Source organism: Salvelinus namaycush, chromosome 36 (assembly GCF_016432855.1).
Source record: "Salvelinus namaycush isolate Seneca chromosome 36, SaNama_1.0, whole genome shotgun sequence".
Classification (NCBI taxonomy): Eukaryota; Metazoa; Chordata; class Actinopteri; order Salmoniformes; family Salmonidae; genus Salvelinus; species Salvelinus namaycush.
Genome location: NC_052342.1, coordinates 4,677,992 through 4,694,207, shown reverse-complemented (window position 1 = coordinate 4,694,207; position 16,216 = coordinate 4,677,992). Strand labels below are relative to the sequence as shown.

The window sequence follows — 16,216 nt, the reverse complement described above, 5'->3', positions numbered from 1 at the left end:
GAGTCTTGATGATCATCCAGGTGCTTCCAGGTGCTTTTTGGCAAACTTGAGCACACTTTTTGAACAAGATGGGTCCCATTATGTCTGGAGCAAGACAATTATCCAAAACACACAATCAAGTCTACGTGAAAACGGCTAAAAACCTACATATTTTGGAATGGCCTAGTCAAAGTCCAGACTTAATCCCAATTAAGACTTGAAACGAGCATTTAATGCTTGAAAACTGACAAATGTTGCTGAGTTAAAGCAGTTCTGCATGCAAGAGTGGGCCAAAATTCATCCACAGCGATGTGAGATACTGATTAACAACTACAGGAAGCATTTGGTTGCAGTCATTGCCGCTGAAGGTGGCACAACCAGTTACTTAGTGTAAGGGGGAAATTACTTTTCCACACAGGGCAATTGGGTGTTTCATAACTTTGTTTAATAAATATTTGTAAACTCAGGTTCCCTTTATGTAATATTAGATGTTGTTTGAAGATCTGATAACATTCACTATCAAAAATAGAGAAAATCTAAAATGGGGCAAATACTTTGTCACAGCACTGTAGTCGTGTTTAATGTAAACTCTCACGGCTCCTTGGATATAAAATATTGTTAAACGGACAGACTTGCCATCCAAATTTAAATTCAAGAGGAACGCTGGGTGGAGTCATATTTTTATTAGGAATTAAAAGCAATGTTCATATGCATATGTGATTATAGCATCAGGCCAACTTATTGATCATCATCAGCATCACCACAGTAATCATCATCATTGCCCTATCCATCCAACATTGTAATGACAGGGGTTTGGTGATGATACATCGCTGCCAAAAGTTACAAAATAGGGATAACCTTCAGTTTACAAAACAAACTATTTCTGTCCTTGGTCACGTGCAAAGTGTTCGACCTTTAACGTCACTTCAACCAAACTACAGGAAAACGTCATTCTATATACCACCATTGATTGGACGCGACTATTACTTGCAGATCTTTCTGATTTGTGATTGGCTCAACCTCACGGTCTTGCCGCTGGGTTACTCGGCTCCTTCAGTTTGTGTTATCACTAAAAATGGCGAGTTGGTGTGTACGAGCTGTAAGACAGAGTTACTATGTTGCGGCATCGCCTTCATTAATAAGGTAATACATTGTGTGCTTTATAATATGTTTGTTCAGATCATTGTAACGTTGTCGTGTGTAAAGTAACTAGCTAGCTTGTGCCATTTGCTATCACCCTTGGTGCTTGCTAGCTAAGTAACGTTTCAACATGTCATATGCTGCTTTCATAATGGGAGCACATTTCTTATAGGAAAGCAAACTGAATGAAATGTTGAACATAAAAAAATAGTTGAATTCTATGAGGCTGTTAAAAGAATTAACTAGTATAGCTAACTCAATCTACTAACGTAGCTGGCTAGCTAACGTTAGCTAGTTAAACAACCTTGCTTTCATGAACTAACGTTAGCAGGTTTAACGTTATGCTCAGCTAGTCACAATGCTGCCAAGTCAGATGGCTTACCTACTAAAACGCCACAATATACTTCGCCCATGTATTGGCAAAGTAGAGCACATGCAATCAGAGAGATTCACCAAATGGGAGATTGACAAGTTGAAAGAAGCCATGACCATGGGGAGGAAACATTTAAGGCACGTGCCACCAATTAACGATTTGCCCGATGACGCATACACATAAAGTAGTTGCAACCATTGCTACACACTTACATTAATTTACAAGAATACCAGTGAACTAAAGTGACCACTGCATAAACAGCTGAAGTTCTGTTGTGTATCTAACCCATTTCCCTCTGTTCTGTTAGGGCATCCCCGCGGCTCCTATGCACAGCAGCTCATCAGAAGAGTGGCCAGGGGTCGGAGGAGGACCAGAAGGCTGAGCAGAGCCCTGCAGAGAAGGCCTTGGCCGAGGAGAAGGGTCAGCTGGAGGAGCAGCTTAAAGAGGTCACGGTGAGTCTGGCTCCAGGGTGAAGTTTCCCTAGGTACAGATCTAGGATAAGCTTCCCCTCCTCCAATCCAACCTTAAGCATTAGGGGGAAACACAACACTGACCCAAGATCAGTGTCTAGGAGGGGGATCTTCACTCTACTCCTGGGTCACTACACCAGCCACTACATAGACTCGGTTCCAACATCCACGCTAGCTTCCGACTGGTACAGCGGTCTAAGGCACTGCATCTCAGTGCTAGAAGCGTCACTACAGACCCTGGTTCGATTCCAGACTGTATCACAACAGGCTGTGATTGGGAGTCCCATAGGGCGGCGCACAATGGGCGCAGCGTCATCTGGGTTTGGCCAGGGTAGGCTGTCATTGTAAATACGAATTAGTTATTGACTGACTTGCCTAGTTAAATAATAAAATAAAAACAAAATGCTCCCCTAGAATGAAGCCTGCTTACATTCCTACTGGTATACTAGTATGGACATTGGAAGGTATACATAGACTCGTATTTACACTGTTGCTGTGATGTCGTCCTGGCTGAATTCTTAAGTCAGAAGAGCTTTGAGAAAAATATCTGCTCATGGGGTCTCTGTATGGTCTCAGAATTAGTGTGGTTGTCTCGGTCTACAGGACAAGTACACGCGGTCTCTGGCAGACATGGAGAACCTCAGGACGAGGAGTCAGAAGATGGTGGAAGACGCAAAGAAATATGGTGACTTAATGTTTGCATATTTATTTGTCTCACCAGTGCATTGGACAGAGCAGACAGACATACTTATAGGTGGTATTTAAAACTGTCATTTTGGTTCATTGACAGCAAGGAACACAGTATAAAGTTAATATGTAGGCATGTTGCATGATGTTGTGGTGTTCAGTCTGTTTTCAGAATACAGAATGCATCTCTCTTTTCTTCCCACACCTATCAGGAATCCAAGGCTTCTGCAAAGACCTGCTGGAGGTGGCGGACATCTTGGAGAAGGCGACGGAGAGCGTGCCCAAGGAGGAGGTGACCTCTCAGAAGAACCCCCACCTGAAGAACCTGTACGACGGCCTGGTGATGACGGAGACGCAGGTCCAGAAGGTCTTCGCCAAGCATGGCCTGTTCAAGCTCAACCCCGACAGAGGGCAGAAGTTTGACCCCTATGAGCATGAGGCTCTCTTTCACGCCCCCGTGGAGGGTAAAGAGCCCGGCACGGTCGCCATAGTAACCAAGGTGGGCTACAAGCTCCATGGGCGCACCCTCCGGCCGGCGCTGGTGGGCGTGGCCAAAGCCCCTTAAAAAAAAAGAGATTCATTGCGACCGTGATGTTGTTGCCTGGGCGACGGATCGCCTTGGGTACAGCAGGCTGGTCAGAGCCCCCTCCCCCAACCACCTAACGTTGCCTCAGAGGCAGGAATCCAACTCGAACTGATATCGTTACCATGGACGACATCATCACACAGCCTGTTTTTGACTGTGCATATCGATTCTCCACCCTTCTCCGGAAGTGTGCACTTGCTCACTCCCCGTCATGAATTGAAAAGCATTGTTGGTATAAGCATTGGCTGGAGGGAGTTTACGTAATCTTTAAATCCATGACAGGGAGTGTGCAAGTGCAGATAATTGGGACAGAACCCATGTATATGCCAGGAGCAAATATGTTTTAACAGAAATAACACATGTAATGGCATGTAGAGCACAGAACCAGTTTCATGCAAGTTATTTCAGTCATCGGGGTCAGATTCCATTCTTCTCTTTGTCCAGTCATTGTAATTATTGTGTTATGGATGGGAGAATGTAATGGATCTCATTGATTATAGACCAAACTGTTGTCTTCACTATCATTGGAGAACTATCATAACTCTCATACAATTGAATTTAAAATAATGACATTTTTCCTGTAAGATGAGTTGTCTTAGGCACAACTTAACCCTGTATATTGCTGTTTTAGTATTGCTTCCAGGAACACTTTTACATGTACTATATACTTCATTTTCATAAATAATGTCTAGACAAATTGATTATTGTTCAGCTACAATAGTACAGTAGGACACTGACTATGGTTGTCAAAACGAGACAGAAATGCTCTGGTCAAATTGATTACAGATTCACCTGAGATAAGCAACATGATGTTGAACCTCTGATGTAATAATTCCGGACTTCACTGTTTTGGCAGATGTCGACAGCATAATACCGATTGAGTTTATCCAATAACTATTTGAACTGAACATTATAGTGAGTGTCACAGCAGCATTTAAATAAACAGATTTACTTTGAATCAGAAGTCCCCTGATTTTATTGCTTTCGATTTGACTATTACCCTGTAGGTAGAAGGCTCCCTAAATGTAGAACACTCAAACTATCAGCGATATCACCACATACTCACCCGATGCTGTAAAAATTAACCAAGGAAGCCATAGAAGTATAAAGTATTTGCACTTTTAATACAAAACATCCTGTGCAACCACAAAGAATGGGCCTTCAAAAATTCCCCCTCAACATTTTCAACCACTGAGTTGTCAACAAACGCTTTGACTTCCTAAGCATACTACTGATACACATGAACAGTTTAACAGCATGCTACGACAACACACGCAAAAGGCTTCGAATGGTTCTCACTCGCATGTTTAAGATTTGTTTTATCTTTTAAAGTTATAAAAAAGTTCCTGAAATAAAATACTGTACATTTCACAGGTCAGTATTAATATGTTCATTTTCAATTTCTTACAAAAAAATCATGTACATTTGGTAAAATATTTTTGCTAAAAATTCCACAGAAACAAAATAAAACCTTTCTCCTCGCCTTCATAGAAAAGTCTTGATGTTTAGAAACAATTCAAATGGAAATCATTTTCAATCAAGCCATTTAACCATAATGTACTGTTTACATCATTTAAAACACTTGGCTTCACATGCAAAAACAGGCAAAACACTCCCGTATGCTCGTATCAAATGGTAATGATGTTTCATAGAACAACAAAAGTGTAATTTCAACCACCTATAAAATATGTTAGCTTTTGAACATGAAAAAGAGGCTGAAACAATTCAGAATGCCATCTACTGATGGGAAGCTTTAGCTTAACTGAGTGTTTCCCTTGGTCATAAAATCTGTGCCATAGGTAAAATGGTTTGGCACAGCAATGTCACACCCTGATTATTAAACAAGGCTATGGGAAGCAGGCTGTGTGTATTCATGTCTTTGAATTTTTTACAATGACAATGGTTGAAGTAGTTCGCTACTAGCTTTGACAGGAAATGAAATGAGAGACTGATAATAGGCACTGTCAACTTTAGAGGTTCTAGCCTAGACTGAACTCTGACCTCTCATGCTGACTTCTTACCACAGCCTGGGTCTCATTCAGTAGGCACCAAACGGAAGACAATAGGGTGAAACAGGGAGGGACTACCTGGCCTTGTCCAATAAGAAATTATTATTTTATGTTCTCTAATAAACATAACACTGGGCTGACCAGCCTGCTCCACCTCTGAACGCAGGGCAACTGGCTCCCTGCAGCAGAAACAGCAGTGAGGAATGGAGCTTTAGTTTTATGGCAAAATCCCTATCAGTAAAAAAGCACCAAGATCCAAGAGCCAGTACATGGACAGGGAGAAGAAGGAGAGGCGGAGGGAGGAAAATAGAACAAGAAGCAGCACAAAACGAAATCGTAATGCTTTGACAGAGATCGAGCTTGAACACTTCACTACTTCTTACGCCCACCCCTCGCTCTCCCAGCCTCAGCCCCACTTTTGTATTCCAACTCTCCCCGTCAACCGATGCCCATTCAAAACTCAATTTACATTTAAATGACGCTCTCCTGCCACCTCTCTGATCGACACGCACAAAAGCCCTCGGCACCGCAGAGGAAATTGAAAAGAAATCATAGATGATGCCGTTATGGTTCAAAAACAGTTGTTTTCTCTTTAAACCAGATAAGGAGATATCTAGTCTTTGATTGTAAACCGTGCCGGTTGTTGCGACAAATAGAAATCTTCAGGTAGGCGATGCGAGAACCCAGGTGGCCTTGTAGATGCGAGAACCCAGGGGACTTGTCAGTGTATGGATACTTTCAAGCTTATGGGGAAGCATAAATAAAATATATTGCTTTTATTACTTCTGTGGTATGATAAATATACTATGATGGGGATGCCACCAAGGCCTATACGTGTGACAGAGGAGCCTGGTGGGAGGAGCTATAGGAGGACAGGCTCCTCCGACCAGCCTCCATTGGTATGCGATCATTACATCTACTTCCCAGCGTCAAACTTGATACTCCTCAACACTGTTTCTATACACCCACACCACCTCTATATCCCTGCAGTAGTTCACCTTTTCCATTTTAAACAGGCTAACTGGACATCAGAAAGATAAAGTGCCAGTGGACACTTCAAAGTACCTGTGCTGGGAACAGACACATTTGATGTCAATGGAAAACATCAATGTCTAATAGCAACCAAGCTTTTCTGAGGCATTCGTCCCTTTACTCTACCAGATTATTCCTGCCCTTTGATATTGTACTTGCAAGGCCATGTGATGTAGCCTATATGAATGCTGTGACTGTAAAACAAAACAAAAATATGAACCAGGAAGTTAGATTGAGCAAATGTAGCAGGTCTTCAAAACATTTAAATTTGACTTTACTCCCTTTGGATAAGTGAAACACTGGCAAACAAAAACAGCAAGCAACCGGTGATAAGACAATAATCATGCACCACATATTCAGTCTGACAGGCCATCACACAGTTAACACAACATCCAAACCAAGGGGCTGGCAAACGTTACCTGTGATGGAACAGGGTAGTAAAAAAAACTAGTGATAGCCTATATGCTCATTTGGCAAACAAGAGATTTTTGATTTGTGCTTAAGGATTGTACGTATGTCATTGGTTAATGCCCATATTTAAACGTTTAAAAGTTTATATCTTTCTTAGTGAATAGCCTACTAGAATCAGAAATCGTGCAGGGGGATGGAACAGAATAGTGAGAGGTTAGGCTATTCCTCTCATAGTGCCAAATTCTGAGCCTGACATACTAAGGTAGACCGCTACAAGAGTCAAAATGGAGATTACTGCGGTACTCTACGAGAGCGTTGGCTGCCAAATACTGACTCCTGTATGCTTTTGCCGGCCTTCATCTCTTCATGGGAAGAATAGGATGATATGCCCCCTGCGTTCCAGCACAGTGTGACTGTATTGCTGTTTGAATAGGCACTAACTTGTGCTCTCCAAAAACGACATCCTGACCTAAAGGAAGCTAGCCTGGTCCCAGATTTGTTGGTGTTGTCTGGTCAATGACCATAGGAGTTGGCTAGACAGCACCAACTAATTTGGGACCAGGCTAAAAGGAAGCTGGAGGCAAACTATACGTAACAATTTATACTTTGAGAATAGCTTTGAAAACAGTGTTGTCTGGTTTGCCCAGCAGCATTAGGTGATCCTTCACTGGAGTTTCAATACAGAGACCCTGTATCATCTACCCATACGAATACATTATCATTCATATGGATTCAAATGCAAAAATATATATCTGTTCATCACTCTCCTGTAAATGGTATCCAAACTTTCATTTTTTTTAAGAAAGGGGAAATCCTTATTCTTTGCAATGTACATATTCACAAACAGTCCTGTGGTCGACGACGTTGGACAAAATGAGATAAAAGGTGGTAAAATCCAATAGTTTGGTCTATGTGGAGCTTACGAGTGCAAAATCTCACATCTAACAAGACACACCGAGACGCATCAATCCAATGGAGAACAGAGTCATGATCCTTCTATGATCCTCAGTCCCCACAAACTCCATACACACATTGTTAGGACACTTCCCAGTCCAGTTCCTACAAACCCGATGGACTGTTAGGATATGTCTCGGGATATCCAGCCGCTCTCTGTGAGGAAGCTGAGGATGCGTTTCTTGAGCACCTTGTCCAGGTAGCCTGGCAGGCGGCTCTTGGAGGTGATGCCCTGGCGCTTCTGAAGGTGGTCCTTGATGATGATGGTCTTGACGGTCAGGTAGCGCGTGGGGCTGAGGTTGAGCGTGTTACACAGCATCTTCTCCCGGTCCGACAGCAGTTCAAAGCCGGACAGGTTCTCAATGGCCGTAAACTCGCCTTCCTTGCCCTCCTCTTTGATGACGCCACCGCCCACTCCTCCACCTACCGCCCCTCCTCCAAGCCCTCCCCCTCCTCCCCCGGTGCCGAGCCCGCCGCCTCGGCCTGTTTTGGAGGTAGCCACGCTCTTGTTCTCCTTGCGTTTCTCCCGTTTGTGCCGCGCCGACTCGTACTCGGCCGACTCGTCCAGTCGTGCGATGCCGTTGCGGCGGTATCGTTGCAGCTCTCGTACCTTGACACGCAGCATGCGCTCCTTGTGCATGTTGTCAAAGAAGTCCTCAAACTCCCGCAGAGCCATGAACTGGCACATCCCCCGTAACTTGACCCGCTGCTCCTTCTCCTCCTTGGTGATCTTACGCTTTGGCACTGTAGGAACGGCTGCAGCTCCCGGCGTCACAATGGGATTGGTCAGCATCAGAAGGGTCCCCACTACTCCTCCTCCAACTCCGACGGCGCCACCACTACCCACGCCACCTACAACTCCCAGCGTGCCTGGCTTCTCCTTGTCCTTCTTATCTCGCCCAAGGAAGACGGGCACCAGGTTGTAGTCGCGGGCCACATTCTTGCGGCGCTGACGCTCCCGCAGCTTGCGCACGTACATGTCCACGTGCGCCCGCTTCATTTCAATCTCCACGTCTTCATCGTCGTAGTTGACCGATAGGCCGCTGATGAGCTTCTCTGCCTCCTGGTCATACTCAATTTCGTAGTCGTCGCGAAGGGGCATATAGCCCAGCTGCTGCTGCTCGCCCAGGGTCACGTCCAGCGGGGGCAGGGGGGTGGTGAGGCTGGGGGACAGGGGGGCACCGCTGGGGCAGGTGTGGTCCGTTACCCGGTTGGGGATACTTTCGGGGACGCAGGCCTTGCCCAGGTTGCCGTGAATGTACATTCTGACGTAGTGGTCCATGACTTCCTGGGGGGTCCGAGACGCCCCCACGTGAGTGGCCATGTCCTCCTGAAAGACAACACACAGGGCAGAGTGTTACTTGGGGGGGATGTTGTTTTTTACCTCATAAAATGCAGATAGTTACACATATAGGGAAACATCACTGCAAGCATCTAGCCAGACACTGCATGCATTGCTATACACTATTACGTGTGTTGAAATCCGTTGATAGGCGATACATACAACAGATCCATTTTAACAGATGACTAGCCTACATTAAACTAAACGTTTTCATAAATGCAGTGCAGGTTTGCAACCTGGATTGCAATGTACATTTGCATCAACAAAAATATGCATTATAACAATTTAGCCAGCTAGCTGTAATCAGGACTAAAACCAGGTGGATTTCAAGGCTTGCAGAGTTGCATCGATATTGCCAACTCTCGACAGGACATGGCTGTCAGTCTGAAGTTGTCTAATGTATTCGGAGATACTCATGAAAAATACAGTGTACGTTTACTCATTCACATTTAACCTATAACATTTTATGCACTTGTTTGTATTCTAGCTAGATAGCTATGAGACAAGTAGGCTATACATTGAAATACCCAGTTTCCAAAGCCATATTGCTCTATCGCATCGAGTAGCGACTGCTCTTCCCTGCTAGTCCATCCTCCCTCCGCTTCGGGACCCCAGAGTGTGAAGCGCCCGCCGTCGACTTGCTGATAACCGTGCCATCGACGATGATTACCGATTTCTGCACCCGCGGAGAAGCATTCCGGACACAGTTCGATATCTGGGCAGTCAGTACAGCGAAGTCTCAGATTTGTAACGTCTGCAAGGCAGTTCACGCAGTACTTCTTTCCTAGGTCGGCCATGTTGCTGGCTTCTTGCTTGTTGTTGGAAGCAGCAGTGTCGCGGGGGGAGGGCATGCGTACTGGAGTCTCACAACTGCGTCTCATTAATATTAATAAGCTTGGCGCAAACGCCTGTGATTGGCTTACATGCTCAGTTTCCAGGACAACTCAAAACAGCAATAGGTTAATTGACAAACATTGACTTCTGTTGATATATTTGAATGTTGCCTTACACATTGGGACTTCATTGACATACTTATGTGATTTTATAGAATTTTTTTGTCAGGAATTCTACATTCCCATGGATGCGGAGGCAGAGCAACAAGACAACGACCCTGGGTCCAATCATAGCCCTGAAAACACAGAGCTGAAGAACAATGAACAACTCCAGAAGACACAAGCTGTAGAGCCCTCGGAGGAGGGCAAATCCCCTAATGTTGATGACAGTAAGAATAAAGCTGATACCCCTGCAGATGAGGATGAGGAGGGCGGGTTAGTGGAGTCTGAAAAGGCCTCAGAACAGGCAACAGATTGCACCTCAACTGATGTTGCTCCCATCGCTCTCCTCGCCCCAACCTGGGCTTGAACCAGGGAACCTCTGCACACATCGACAACAGTCACTCGCAAAGCATCGTTACCTATCGCCCCACAAAAGCCGCTGCCCTTGCAGGGCACCAATTGAACGTCACTGACTGACACGTTACCAGCGTACACTGGGACAGAGGGAGGGAACTCGGCCGCATTTGAGCCAGGCGCTGGAGATGAGTTGCCCACATAAGCAAACCTACCCACGAGCTAGACATTTGAAGAGGGAGAGGGCCCGGAGATGAAGCCTCTAATAGGGGAGCCTGTCTCCCGCGAGTGGAATTTTACACTCGAAAATGGCGACGATAACGACGATGATGAAGACGGACCGCCCAAACTAGACCCAGGGACCCCCGAGAGGGAGTGCTACAGTCCTGTGCAGGTTGAAGACGAGTAAGGCCCCAGCATCGACTACGAAGACTACATTAACTTCTTCATAGAGCTGCAGGTGGAGAAGGAGAAAAAGAGCCAGGTCAGAGGTCAGCTCCAGATCAAGCTGGTGGAGTATTTCCGCAAGAAGACGGGTTACGACGCACGTCCTAAGTAGAAGGCCATGTCTGACCAGGAGCAGCGCTACCAGAAGTAGCGCTACCAGAAGTAGCGCTGGTAGCACCAGCGTGACTTGGAGGCGACCAAGCAGCAGGCCGAGGAGCTGCGGCAGCAGAGCCAGGAGAAGGTGAATTGCAAGGAGTTTGTCGAGGACCTGCACCTTATCAACTTCGAGCAGATGAAGATCGAGAACCAGACATACAAGAACGAGAAGATAGAGGAGCGCAACGAGGAATTCCTCAAACTGTGCAAGAAGATCACCAGCACTGTCCAGGTACTGGCCCACGTGAAGGAGAAGTTCCAGTTTGTGCAGATGGAGAACCAGGCCAAGCAGGCCCAGCTGGCCAAGGTGGAGGCGGTGGTGGCCAGGACATGCTGACCAAGACCAAGTAGGCCAGGGACGGCCTCCGCATGGACAACCTGGCCTGCTGGGCAACGATACCCTCCTGAGGGACTTTGAGGAGAAGGTGAATGCCTCAGACGGCCTGGAGGAGAGGCATGCAGAGTGTTCCGGGGTGTTACGGAGAAACTGGAGCACACCAAACCCACGGCGCAGTGAGGGAGAGGAGAGGAGAGGATATACGGGAAGACACGCTAACGAATAAGCGCACACACACACACACTGACACACACAGGACTGAAAGAATGTGATCAAACACATTTGTTGTGATAAGGGAATAATTGTCATGCAAAATTACTTACATGTTCATAAATGCATAAATACATTTATGAGTTATGTTTTCACATTTATATTAAATATTCAGTTTATTCTACATGTCCTTATTCTATTATTTCTCAAAAGACCATAATAGGCTACAACCTCAGCTTTGATATGTACAGTGTGAGTAGTGAAGCTTAATGATTCTGATTATGAAATGCTTTCAGTCACCTAATTAGTGAAAGACACCATTGCATCCAGGGGCGGAACTTTTATTGGGGACGGGGGGGGGACATGACCCCCACCCCCACATTCTAAAATGGCATTTTTGTCCCCCCCCCAGTTTTATTATTGCACTGTGATACTAAAAGCGGCGGGTGAGCTTTAGGACCATGCAGACGCCTCAGAGCCCTCAGGTAGGCTGTTTGGCGGTTTCAGATGGCTGAATTTAGGACCACTTGGACACGACAGAGCGTGCGGACAGGGTGTGTGAAGTCTGAAAGGTACAGTGCTGTTGTCTGCAGCTGCTGTCTCTGTGTATGTTGAGCTTTTTCTCTGAGTTGTAAAACCAAGCTGGACAGAAACAATCTACTATTTGACTGATGTAGCTGGCAAGGTAACTGCTGTTTGACTACACAGAAAAAAACATATTTATTCCCAGTGCTGAGCTAGTAGTGTAACTGACATGTAACGTTAGTTACAGGAATGTTTCATCCCCTCTCGGCTGAAGTTCTGTCTGAAGAGAATGAGCTAGCTAGCTAGTAGCTACCACAGCCAGTTCATCTTAAGTCTCTCTATCTGTCAGGTAGCTGTGTCTTAACAGCTGTTGTGTGTATGGATATGTTTTGTAGCCTTTTTGTCCCATTTCAACAGAAGTAAATTCACTTGGCTAGTTGTCATCAGTTGATGTACCATTAGAGCTAGCCAAAAGTTGGCTAACGTCAGCTAGCTAGCTCACTAACTTTAGCTATTATTTTTGCCTCAATCACGCTAGACCTGAATCAAACGATGAAACCAGCTGCCAAACGATTGAAGACTGATATTTGGACGTTTTTTGACAGCACAATGTGAGTTTTTATTAGAGTCAGTATAGTAATGTAACATTATTGATCTGTCAGTTTCCTTAGCTAATTCTCTATTTTTCACACTTACAGTGGGGAGAACAAGTATTTGATACACTGCCGATTTTGCAGGTTTTGTTACTTACAAAGCATGTAGAGGTCTGTAATTTTTATCATAGGTACACTTCAACTGTGAGAGGCGGAATCTAAAACAAATTTCCAGAAAATCACATTGTATGATTTTTAAGTAATTAATTTGCAGTCGTTTTTTCCGCTCATCAATCTTCACACAATGCCCCATAATGACAAAGGAAAACAGGTTTTAATACATTTTTGCAATTGTATTAAAATAAAAAAAATGGAAATATCCTATTTACTCAGTACTTTGTTGAAGCACATTTGGCAGCAATTACAGCCTCGAGTCTTCTTGGGTATGATGCTACAAGCTTGGCACAACTGTATTTGGGGAGTTTCTCCCATTCTTCTCTGTAGATCCTCTGAAACTCTGTCAGGTTGGATGTGGATCGTCGCTGCATAGCTATTTTCAGGTCTCAAGAGATGTTTGTTTGGGTTCAAGTCCGGACTCTGGCTGGGCCACTCAAGGACATTCAGAGACTTGTCCCAAAGCCACTCCTGCATTGTCTTGGCAGTGTGCTTAGGGTCGTTGTCCTGTTGGAAGATGAACCTTCGCCCCAGTCTGAGGTCCCGAGCACTCTGGAGCAGGTTTTCATCAAGGATCTCTCTGTACTTTGCTCTGTTCATCTTTCCCTCAACCCTGACTAGTCTCCCAATCCCTGGCACTGAAAAACATCCACACAGCATGATTCTGCCACAACTATGCTTCACCGTAAAGATAGTGCCAGGTTTCCTCCAGATGTGACGCTTGGCATTCAGGCCAAAGAGTTCAATCTTGGTTTCTTCAGACCAGAGAAACTTGTTTCTCATGGTCTGAGAGTCCTTTAGGTTACTTCTGGCAAACTCCAAGCGGGGTGTCATTTGCCTTTTACTAAGGAGTGGTTTCCATCTGGCCACTCTACCATAAAGGCCTGATTGGTGGAGTGCTGCAGAGATTGGTGTCCTTCTGGAAGGTTCTCCTATCTCAACAGAGCTATGGAGCTCTTTCAGAGTGACCATCGGGTACTTGGTCAACTCCCTGACCAAGGTCCTTTTCCCCCGATTGCTCAGTTTGGCCAGGCGGCCAGCTCTAGGAAGAGTCTTGGTGGTTCCAATCTTTTTCCATTTAAGAATGATGGAGGACAATGTGTTCTTGTGGTCCATCAATGCTGCATAAATATTTTAGTACCCTTCCCGGTTTCTCTATGATCTGCTTGACCTTCACTTGAACACTGTTGAACTCTGCATCCAGCAAATGAGTAGATAAAGCATGTCTGGTTGGAGGGGTGTATGCTGGGCGAAGAACATTCAGAAATCTCTTCCAATACACATTGCCTGTGAGCATCAGAGGTGAACCAGTTGCATACACAGCTCGAGCAAGACATTCATCAGCATTTCTCTGACTACGTTCCTCCATTGAGTCAATAAAACTTCTGATTCCAGGAGGACCATGAGCTGTTGCTATCGATAAGGTGTCTGATTCATAATTTTCACCTCGAATAGAAGTAGAGGGAGTTTTGAGAGAGGTTGCTTGTTGTCAGCGCTGAAGGAACGTTATGCACTTGGCCAGATGATTCTGTATCTTTGTTGCATTCTTTACATATGATTTGGCACAGTATTTGAAAATGTACACAGCTTTTCCTTCTACATTAGCTGCAGTGAAATGTCTCCACACATCAGATAGTGCCTGTGGCATTTTCCTGTAAAGATTAGAAAACAAATGTAAAAAAACAACAAATACAATTCCATGTACAGATAAATAGTTAAGCAGTTAGCTTAAACAACTCCTTTGTAAGATAAATGTTTTAAAATGAAACATGTATGGAAACAGGTGAATTAACACTCATCAGTTAGCAGGCTCAAGCAAGCTAAAACCCACATGGTAGCAAAAACTAACTAGCAGAAATTGTTAACAAGTTAGAAATGATTTAAACACACTTTGCTGTAGGCTACTATTTACTAGTTAACAAAAAATAATGTATGTCCTATAAAAATATATTCACCCCACCCAGTATTGTATTCAAAACTTACCAGAAAGCATGTAGTCCTTGGCTCAGACAGTGTAGTAGTGTGGGCTCAATAGCATCTCATTAGTTTGCAAGATTTTGAGAATCAGCTGAACACATGATGGAAGAGTGCACTGTGCATGCAGAGGGTTGCAATTCCATTGAATTGGGGATAGTTTAACCAAAATATGCCACAAGACCTAAAATTGCCTTATGTGTATCCCACAAAAAAAGGTTCACTGTTATAAGCTAACTTTTTTGATGAATTTAACCTCTCTGGGATATTCGGGATGCTAGCGTCCCACCTCAACAACAGCCAGTGAAATTGCAGGGCGCCAAATTCAAAACAGAAATCCCATAATTAAAATTCCTCAAACATACAAGTATTTATACACCATTTTAAAGATACACTTGTTGTAAATCCAGCCACAGTGTCCGATTTCAAAAAGGCTTTACGACGAAAGCACACCAAATGATTATGTTAGGTCAGCACCTAGTCACAGAAAAACACAGCCATTTTTCCAGCCAAAGAGAGGAGTCACAAAAAGCAGAAATAGAGATAAAATGAATCACTAACCTTTGATGATCTTCATCAGATGACACTCATAGGACTTCATGTTACACAATACATGTATGTTTTGTTCGATAAAGTTCATATTTATATCCAAAAATCTTAGTTTACATTGGCGCGTTATGTTCAGTAATGTTTTGCCTCCAAAACATCCGGTGATTTTGCAGAGAGCCACATCAATTTACAGAAATACTCATAATAAACATTGCTAAAAGATACAATTGTTATGCATGGAATTATAGATAGACTTCTCCTTAATGCAACCGCTGTGTCAGATTTCAAAAACACTTTTTGGAAAAAGCACACCATGCAATAATCTGAGTACGGCGCTCAGACACAAAAACAAGCCATACAGATACCCGTCATGTTGTGGAGTCAACAGAAGTCAGAAATAGCATTATAAATATTCACTTACCTTTGATGATCTTCATCAGAATGCACTCCCAGGAATCCCAGTTCCACAATAAATGTTTGTTTTGTTCGATAAAGTCCATAATTTATGTCCAAATACCTCCTTTTTGTCTGTGCGTTTAGTACACAAATCCAAACTCAGGAGGCGCGGGCAAGTCCAGGCGAAAGTCAGACGAAAAGTCATTTTACAGTTCGTAGAAACATGTCAAACAAAGTATAGAATCAATCTTTAAGATGTTTTTATCATAAATCATCAATAATGTTTCAACCGGAGAGTTCCTTTGTCTGTAGAAATGCAATGGAACACAGCTAACTCTCACGGGAGTGCACGAGACTGAGCTCGTGGCACTCTGCCAGACCCCTGACTCAATCAGCTCTTATTCCCCCATCCTTCACAGTAGAAGCATCAAACAAGGTTCTAAAGACTGTTGACATCTAGTGGAAGCCTTAGGAAGTGCAATATGACCCCATAGACACTGTATATTCAATAGGCAATGACTTG

At 44.2% G+C, this 16,216-nt stretch overlaps 2 protein-coding genes across 2 annotated transcripts; one reads left to right on the top strand and one right to left on the bottom strand.

Annotated features, from left to right (window-relative positions):
- The first annotated feature begins 1,001 nt into the window (after nucleotides 1-1,001).
- On the top strand, nucleotides 1,002-4,193 carry LOC120030337 (grpE protein homolog 1, mitochondrial-like). Its single transcript, XM_038975711.1, has 4 exons — nucleotides 1,002-1,122; nucleotides 1,800-1,944; nucleotides 2,566-2,647; nucleotides 2,862-4,193. The coding sequence occupies exons 1-4, from the start codon at nucleotides 1,055-1,057 to the stop codon at nucleotides 3,212-3,214; spliced, it is 648 nt and encodes a 215-aa protein (XP_038831639.1). The 5' UTR covers nucleotides 1,002-1,054; the 3' UTR covers nucleotides 3,215-4,193.
- Nucleotides 4,194-4,338: 145 nt separating this feature from the next.
- LOC120030336 (transcriptional adapter 2-beta-like) lies at nucleotides 4,339-9,817 on the bottom strand. Its single transcript, XM_038975710.1, has 2 exons — nucleotides 9,511-9,817; nucleotides 4,339-8,971 (listed from the first exon to the last, which is right to left on the bottom strand). Exons 1-2 carry the CDS (start codon nucleotides 9,778-9,780, stop codon nucleotides 7,766-7,768), a joined length of 1,476 nt encoding a protein of 491 aa, XP_038831638.1. The 5' UTR covers nucleotides 9,781-9,817; the 3' UTR covers nucleotides 4,339-7,765.
- Between the last annotated feature and the right edge of the window lie 6,399 nt (nucleotides 9,818-16,216).

Excerpts from the sequence above, each read along its gene's own strand:
- LOC120030336 (XM_038975710.1), bottom strand. The coding sequence starts at position 9,780 with ATGGCCGACCTAGGAAAGAAGTACTGCGTGAACTGCCTTGCAGACGTT. Across the intron at positions 8,972-9,510 it reads AATATGGCTTTGGAAACTGG|GAGGACATGGCCACTCACGT; the intron begins GTATTTCAATGT and ends GTTGTCTTTCAG.
- LOC120030337 (XM_038975711.1), top strand. The coding sequence starts at position 1,055 with ATGGCGAGTTGGTGTGTACGAGCTGTAAGACAGAGTTACTATGTTGCG. Across the intron at positions 1,123-1,799 it reads GCATCGCCTTCATTAATAAG|GGCATCCCCGCGGCTCCTAT; the intron begins GTAATACATTGT and ends CTGTTCTGTTAG. Across the intron at positions 1,945-2,565 it reads AGCAGCTTAAAGAGGTCACG|GACAAGTACACGCGGTCTCT; the intron begins GTGAGTCTGGCT and ends CTCGGTCTACAG.